The sequence below is a fragment of the Athene cunicularia genome (genome assembly GCF_003259725.1).
Source record: "Athene cunicularia isolate RWA chromosome 26 unlocalized genomic scaffold, athCun1 chr26_part2, whole genome shotgun sequence".
Lineage (NCBI taxonomy): Eukaryota > Metazoa > Chordata > Aves > Strigiformes > Strigidae > Athene > Athene cunicularia.
Genome location: NW_020799137.1, coordinates 196369 through 204285, shown reverse-complemented (window position 1 = coordinate 204285; position 7917 = coordinate 196369). Strand labels below are relative to the sequence as shown.

Below are 7917 nucleotides of genomic sequence, written 5' to 3'. Positions count from 1 at the left end.
CCCCCCCCCCCATCAGTAAATCTGCATCCTTGGCCTCCCAGGCCCTTCAGAGCAGCTGACGTCAGTCCGGGCTCTCACAGTTGTCTGTGCTGAACTTTTCTTTGTCCTGCTGAAATAGAAGGAAACATCTGTGAGGTCCCTTCCCAAATGGAGCTGATGCTATTGGTCTTCTAGATGGGGTTAGGAGGAAATTCTCCCCAGGGAAAGCTGCAGTTACACCAGGTTGTAGCAATGCCGTTGCACTACAGGGCATCTCCCGGCTGTGGAGACGCAGTGGGCAGGGAGCAAAGTTCTGCTCCTTGTGTCTACATGGGCCATGGTCATGTTGGAGGAGGGCAAAGGCAGCGCAAACAGGACAGGGCAAGATCCAGCACCCAGTCTCCCCCCCAGTATAAACCAACATGGCTGCTACCCTCCCAGGTCTGTCGATCACCCCAGAATTACACCACTTGCCCTAACTTGCTGCTGGAAGCTCAGCCCCAGACTCAGTCCTCCTCCCTACCTGGAGAATTTTGCTGTAGGACAAAGGTGCAAACGAATCTTCCAGGTAGCGGGTGCCAAAGCCCATGATCCTGTTCACCGCCTGGTTGCAGATACCAGCCACCTTGGCGGTGAGGTGCACTGCGAAGGCAAACTGGATCTCTTGGGGGTTGACGTCGGGTCTACTGGCCGTCATTTCCTTGTGGACGTATGCATCAGCCAAGTTCTTGAAGGAGCTGTAGGACATGTCTCTGAAGAACATCCGTAGCCGTACATCTTCCTTCACCTGATTAAGAAGCAAGTGAATACACACGTTATGAGTGAATAACTCAGTGTGTCATCCTTGTGTTGATGCCTTCACTCCACACGAGGATGGCATCTGAGGGAGGACAGACAGACAGCCGTGATCACACCCAGTCGGGGAATTAAAAGTTGTCATTTCCTTGGTTTTACTGAGTGTTCCCCTGCACCAGGGAAATCAGTGGTGTTGCTGTATTTCAGAGCACTACAGAGCTTGGCCCAAATTCCCTCGACCCCATCCAGCTGACCACAGCTCTTCTCTCACCTGCCTGTCCAGCTCATCTCCTGCAGTCTGGAGCAGGGCAACGATTCTCCTGATGGCTTCATCTGCAGAGAGAGATCCCACATTATCTCCAGCCCTTTCTCCAAGCTTTACACCCAGATGCTCTGTTTAGTCCCCAGGAAAAAGTCCCTGAACAATGTTTATCCACCTCCTCCCCTCCAAACCCCATTTCAGCTCACTGTCTTGTTATCCTCAGCCAGCAAAACCACCCTCCCCCCTTTGAATTTTTCTCTCCCCAAATCAAGCCCTGATGCTGAAAATCTCCCCCAAAGTCTTCATATGACTTTTCAGGTCATGTAAGCCCCTGGGCCAGGATTGAAGCAGGTTTGGGTCCCGTGTAGGCTCTGCATGGGGACAAGTCTCATGCATGTAAGTTCTCTATATGTGCCAGCAATGAAGCACTTGCAAGGGCAACACTCACCGACCCCATCAGCGCTGGCCGGCCGTGGCGGCTCCCCGCATCCACGTGCTCTGCTCCCCTGGCTCTCACTGCCCTGCACGATCAGCCCGATCTCTTCCGAGACTCGTGCGTAGTAACCGTCAGGCTGCTCCGCATCTGCTGGAAGGAAAAAGTGTGTTCAGAAGCGTGAATTAATTTTTTTTGTTGGCCATGGATTGAAAAGAAAAGCAGCCGCAGCGGTGGCTGCATTCACGTGGTGCTCGTGCCCACCCTGGATTAGTGCATACCGCCGGAGAACGGCGGGGCTGCGCTCTCTGAACCGTAACCGAGCAGTTGCAACTTGCCTTGAATATGCTGAAGCTTCACAGCAATCCCCTTAGCGGCTTTTCTAGAGGGGAAGGGCTGGGGCGTGGACAGGGGTGTCCCGCGGGCTCTGGCTGCTGTGCCACGGTGGCTGGCTGCCTGCACCCTTCCCCACAGCAAATTGAAAGCAGCTTAACATGGGCCCTAGAGTGGCTTAAGATTTAATCTCAGGTCTCAAATGCAGGTTTAAATTAACCACTATATCCCTCATTTGCCAGAGGGGGGGAAAACCTGTGCCTGGATGGTGCTTGGGGTAACTTGCTGTGCTCAGAAGTCAGAGCAGTGATGTGTGCTCAAAGAACGGGCAGGCTGACCCTTGCCTGCGGCAGGAGGTTGAGATCACAGTCCCCAAAACCTATCCCAGACCCCAGAAAGCAATGGAGGGTGATGCGTAGGGATAGGAACTGGCACTAAGCACTATTGCTTTCCCCAAAGATGCCCAGTGGAGGTCCCGTTGGCCGTAGGGTTGGGTTAGGGTGGTGGGGTCCCACCTGCTGTGGTCGGCGCCTGGACGTGCTGCAGTGGGAGGCAGCTGGGTCGCTTGGCCCTTGCCCCAGCTGCCGCCTCTCCCCGCTCCTCCTCCACGTGCTTCTTGAAGGAGAAAACCCTCTTGAGGCTGGACCTCCTCTTCGGGGCTCTGCCCAGCGGCGGGGATGTGCTCAAATCCCCTCCGGATCTTTTACCCCCTTCTGGTTTAGAGCTGTGAGGAGCTTTGGCATCTTTTTCCTTTGCTTTTTGCCCTGCATTTTCCTTCTGCTCCTCAGGGCTCTTCTTGAAAAGGAAATTTAAGAAACTTTTGAACCAGGTGCGTTGGGTTTTGCCCTGGGAAGAGTTTTTTGTGCTCTTCCTCTTGGGTTCCAACTCTTCTTTAGAGACCTCCTTGGGGGCTTTGCTCTCATCATCCAGAGCTTTGTCCGGGTCCTGTGCTTTGGGTTCCTCCTCCTGGTCCTTCCTGGGGCTGAGTTTGGCACAGGAATACTTGCTGAAGTCACTTTTCGACCGTTGCAGCCCATCTGCCTTCCTCCCTCGCCTTCTGGCTCCTTCCTGAAGTGTCTTCTTGGCCACCAGCGAGTTTTCACAACAGCTTAGCGAGCGCCTGACGTAGATCTCCAGCACTTTCTTGGCCCCTTGCCTGTCCAGTGAGAGAATCTTGCCTGACGGCTGCCTCCCCACATCCCACCGAGGCTTCTCCGCAGCCAGAACCTGCATGTTGCTGCAGAGAAAAACAACATTTTCAGCCTGATTTTTGCTTCCCCCAGGATGCTGCGTGATCAGATTGGGCATGATAGAAATCAGCCCCATTTTGGCACCCAAGGGTGCTGTGGGTGTCCAAGACTGTTTTTGTTTCCAGTAAATGATCAACTGCTTTTATAGTTGTTATCTGAGTGCTCCTTATGCAGACTGCACACGCGAGGTTTTACGATGGGCTATCGACACTGCTGATAAAGGAAGTGAAACTGTGGGGAGGAGGGAGACGAACTGGTCACGTCTCAGGGAGAAAGCCTGGTTATCATCCAGAGGGTTTAATCTAGCAAGGGTATCATCCAGATACCATGGTGCTGTATCTTCCCATTGCGATGTGTTCCCATACTACAATGAAAAACTATGCACCAGGAGCACCATCCCCCCAGTGAATTGCACAACCCAGATTTTTTTATTGTCTCCCCTTAAAGTACTGGCTGCTAAAAAAAAACAAAACCACAACAACATTCCCCAACAAGGCTGGGTCCTTCCAGCCCTTGGAGAGGCCAAGGGCAATGTGGGCACTTGCAAATATCCTCAGTCACTGACAATATTGGCTGAGCACCTTGCAGTGACATAGCCCCTCTGTGAGCTCTCACCAGTACAGGGTTGTGAACAGAACTCAGAGCACCTGGTGCCTGACTTTCCCATCACCCTTTTTCTCTACATTTAGAAGCAAAAATAAACAGAAGATGCTGCTATTGAAAAACCAAAGTGCTGTGCCTGTGCCTCATGTTGGCTCTGCTTCCAAAACCAATTTCACCCTTCAGAGAACCAGACCCAAACCAGACTTTCTTTACCACCGAACAGTACATGGGAAGCTGACATCAAAATCCAGCACACTCAGCTGTACAAACCACCCTGCAGCCAGGCATCAGCCTCTGCTCAGTCTAGATGAGCATCATCAGGAGGCACAAGCACACCCACCCACCCCAACTTGGCCTTTTTTTTGGATCAAGAAGGCCAGTTTCCTTCATCCAAGCCAACACCAAAGCCACCCGACCACCCAATAATAAATCACTGAACTAGATTTAATCACAGCAAAGCAACAACCCCCATCCTACTTTGATTGATTCCAGTACATTGGCCACATCATTCTTTATTTGATCTTTTGGTATTTACCTTTCCATCAGTATTTCTGCCCTTCTGGACATCTGTCAAGACAAGCTCCTCGGCCACAGGCACTAAGGGTTGTCAGGCTCTCCTGAGAGGTGCCTGTTTTATACCCAGGGCTGGCAGCTGGCTGAGTAAGTCCTATTTTTAGCAGCCATTCAGGTAGGAGAGTGGCAAATGCTTCCGCCTGGGATCCCCACTATCACCTCCCTCGTGGCGGAAAACCAGCGGGTGTGAGTTTCGCTGGAGGAGAAAACAATTTCCTTATGACAAATAGCAGCAACACAGCATAAAAATCACCTGTCACCTGGTGTAACCGCTGGCCTTTGAAACCAGCTATCGAACCCAGCTGTTTGGCATTTGGTTTTGGTCTGTTTTATTGTTGGGTTGGTTTTTTTTTAATGGGTGTGATGTCATGTATGGGCTTTTCCGAGTTGTTTTTGTAAGAAGAAGTCATAACTTTCTCAGATAAATGGGGTTTCAGTGCAATAAGCAGATTGTCCTGCTCACATCCCAGGAGCTTCCAGGAAATTGGATGCTGGAGGCTGTTGTGGCACCACAGAGACTCTGGGGCATGGTGCTATCAAACTGTTGCCTAACACCAAGCATGACTGGGCTACGACATGTTTGAAACCCACCCTGGGGTCCTTCAGACAGCCCGTGCACCCACCCAAAAACATGAACTAGGGTGGGCTTCATGACCCGAATCCTTTGCACCCACAAGGCTCCCACTCAGCCTTGCCCAGGGGCAGAACATCTCCAGGGGCCGAACTCGCAAGACAGACCTGCACATCCCAACATCTACAATCTGCCCCTTGGGCACAGTAAAATCCTCGTATGCTTTTCTTACACCAAAAGTCCATTTGGCCCCACAGTCCACCCCAGAATCACAAAATCCCAGAATCCTCGAGGTTGGAAAAGCCCTTGAAGCTCCTTCAGCCCAACCATGACCCTCCCCCTGACCGTTCCCAACTCCCCCAGATCCCTCAGCGCTGGCTCAGCCCGACTCTTCAACCCCTCCAGGGATCCCAGGGACTCCCCCCTGCCCTGGGCAGCCCATTCCAACGCCCAACAGCCCCTTCTGCACAGAAATCCTTCCTCAGAGCCAGCCTGACCCTGCCCTGGGCAGCTTGAGGCCATTCCCGCTTGTTACTTCGTTAAAGAGACTCATGTCCTTGCACCCCGGTGCCTGTTGCACCCTCCTGCAGGCTGCTGCTCACCATCCTCATTGCTATTTTGCCATCTGATGGCAATGTCCCGCACTGCACCTTGCAGGGACCGTGCTGCATGCGGATGCATTTGCCGGGCAGCAGCTGCCTTCCCGGCGGCTTTGGAAAACCCCTCGGCAACATTTCCACCTGAGCAATGGTGCATTTTCTCTAGTTTTCAGCTGGGATGATGTGCTGCCCAGGCCCCTCCCAGATAAAAATGGTCTTCTCCTCTTAATGGATTCAGCTTGCAATTGAAACAATCCAGGATTATTTTCTTTCTGTTTGTACAAACTTTCTGGGTCACAATTTCCTATGATTAGGAGAGATCCAGCCCATTTCCCACCACTTCTCCTGAGCCTACACTGATGAATCAGAGTCTGGTATTGATTAGGAATTACCTGGCTTTCTTTTTCAGCATCCCCATCTACTTCTGATAAATAATTAAACCGTCCATGAGGAGCCCCATGCTGCTAACTCGCCTATGACCATGTCCTTTCCAAAGGAGGTCGATTCCAGTGGTGAGAAGGAGTTTCACAATCAATTTCGTTGTTTTCTTGATGTGGTGGTTTAAGCCCTGCCAGAACCAGGGACCACGTCGCCGTTGTCCCTCCCCCGCCCTCAGCCGGTTGGGCTGGCAGTGAGGCACAAACCCTGGGTTAAAATAAGAAGAAATTTAATACAACGATGTGATAAACAATCTGAACAACAACAGTAGCAACGATGACAACAAAAAACAGCAGTAACAGTGAACAAAAACTATATACAGAGAAATACCGCAAATGGCCACGGAACAGCTCCCCGCCACCAAGACTACCATGGAAAAAGTAAAAAAAAAAAAAAGTTCTCGCACCGGACCTGACGTCAGCATGGTATGAATAACCCGGCTGGAGATCCCTTCCCCCTTCTCTGCTGGGGAAACTTAACCCTATCCTAGCTGAACCAGGACACTTGATCTGCAACACCCGTAAAACAAAGAGCCACATCCCCTCTGGCAATGGGGCACAGTCTGGCCATTTCCAGTTTGGAGATCTTGCTACTGCAGATCATCCAAGCCTGAGTCCAAACACCACCCCTGCTCATGGAAGACTTCTCATGATTAAACTGGGAATCAGAGTTGACTTATGACCTCTTGCAGGCTTTTCCTCTTTGTAGTAGCATTTCTGGATACAGCCTGAAGATGAGATACCCAAAGTGACTCCAGGAAAAGTCTTGACCTGAATTGTGATTCTGAATCCAGACTTTTACCCAAGTTCAGATCCCTTCTGGGCTTTGGGACATGTTCAGACCTAATGGGAGAGAGACATAAGAGAAAGATGTTCGCAAGAGACCCAAGACAAACCAAAAGCCCGTTATCAGAGATCGAAGAAGAGATTTGCATCCAAATTTGTCTGCTTTTCTCATCAATACTAGGAGAGAATGAGGAAGCTGCCTGGAAATGTGGTCACATGGAGGGAGCACACACACCGAGGTTGGTATCTGCAGGCCAGCAACGTTGGAGGGAAAAGCAGAACTAAAAGCATGGGGGCACAGCAGTGGATAGCTGGCTTATTTACAGGAACTTGCTCCAGAAGATGGAAAAAAACAAGGGAAAGGTATTCCCTGCATGGAGCTGCGAGGTGCAGAGGGTTACAATGGGCTCAGGAGAAGGCAGGAGTCATATCACCCATATTTCTTGGGAACAAGACGGACAGACCACAGGCTGAGGTTGGACATTGGAAAAAGCCTCCTCTGCAGGAGGGTGGGACAACCTCAGATGGGCGTCCAGAGGGGTTGGGGATCACCATCTGTGGAGGTCTTCACGATCTGGCTAGCCAAAGCCACAGCCAACCTGCCTGAGTGCTGGAGGCAGTTGTGTTTGAAGTGGACCAGAAAGGTCCCTCCAAGCCAACACCAGCCACAAAAATACCCGCAGTTTCCGATCTGAACCACATCAGGGGTGTTGAGGGCACCCACTGCTCCCTGCACCGGCCACAGTTTGGACAGACAGCACAGCCAACACATGGCTCGGTGGAAAACTCTCAGCCTGTTTGTGCAGTGCCTCTGATTCAAGATGGTGATGGCCACCAGCCCCCAAAGTAAATCCTCTTTTCTTTCAGCCCTGGGACTGATTTTAGCTGCTTTCCTCAGCAGATGAGCAGTGCAAAGACAGCCATGGGCACGCATGGGCCTTTGCTGCTGTGCAACACCTTGTCCCAACCACCGCCAGACCTGGGGCTGCTGAAGCAGGGACGATGACCTCCAGGGAACAAAGCACCTGCAAACCTCCAGGAAAGCCCACATGGGCCACCTGCCTGCGTGCCGTCGCGCCTGGACTTCAGCCACGGCAAAAGTCAGTCACCAACTGCTGTGTGCTCTCCCTCCCACACCAAGCACACCGGCACAAGTGGTGGTTACTTGGCTGTTTACCAAAAGGGATGGGTCCCCATTCCAGGAAAGCAGCAGGTTTACAGCCTTTCCGCCTCTGTTTACCACAAGAAGAAGAGACATATCGCTCCGGGAAGGGCATAAAGGCTTCCTGGGAGCGT

The 7917-nt window shown here is 51.7% G+C and overlaps 1 protein-coding gene across 3 annotated transcripts in view; it reads right to left on the bottom strand.

Annotated features, from left to right (window-relative positions):
* The window catches only part of LOC113489000 (apoptosis facilitator Bcl-2-like protein 14), a 4658-nt gene extending 411 nt beyond the window's left edge, over nt 1–4247 (bottom strand). The window contains exons 1-6 of one of the 3 annotated variants that reach the window (XM_026864467.1): nt 4191–4247; nt 2318–3039; nt 1485–1622; nt 1046–1107; nt 503–766; nt 2–109 (exon numbers count right to left, since the gene is read on the bottom strand). In XM_026864467.1, the coding sequence (XP_026720268.1) occupies nt 62–109; nt 503–766; nt 1046–1107; nt 1485–1622; nt 2318–3039; nt 4191–4222 (1266 nt within the window). In that variant the 5' untranslated portion in view covers nt 4223–4247 and the 3' untranslated portion in view covers nt 2–61. The remainder of the gene's footprint in view (nt 1; nt 110–502; nt 767–1045; nt 1108–1484; nt 1623–2317; nt 3040–4190) is intronic. The other 2 variants (XM_026864469.1, XM_026864468.1) reach the window with 2 other exon arrangements.
* Nucleotides 4248–7917: the final 3670 nt, after the last annotated feature.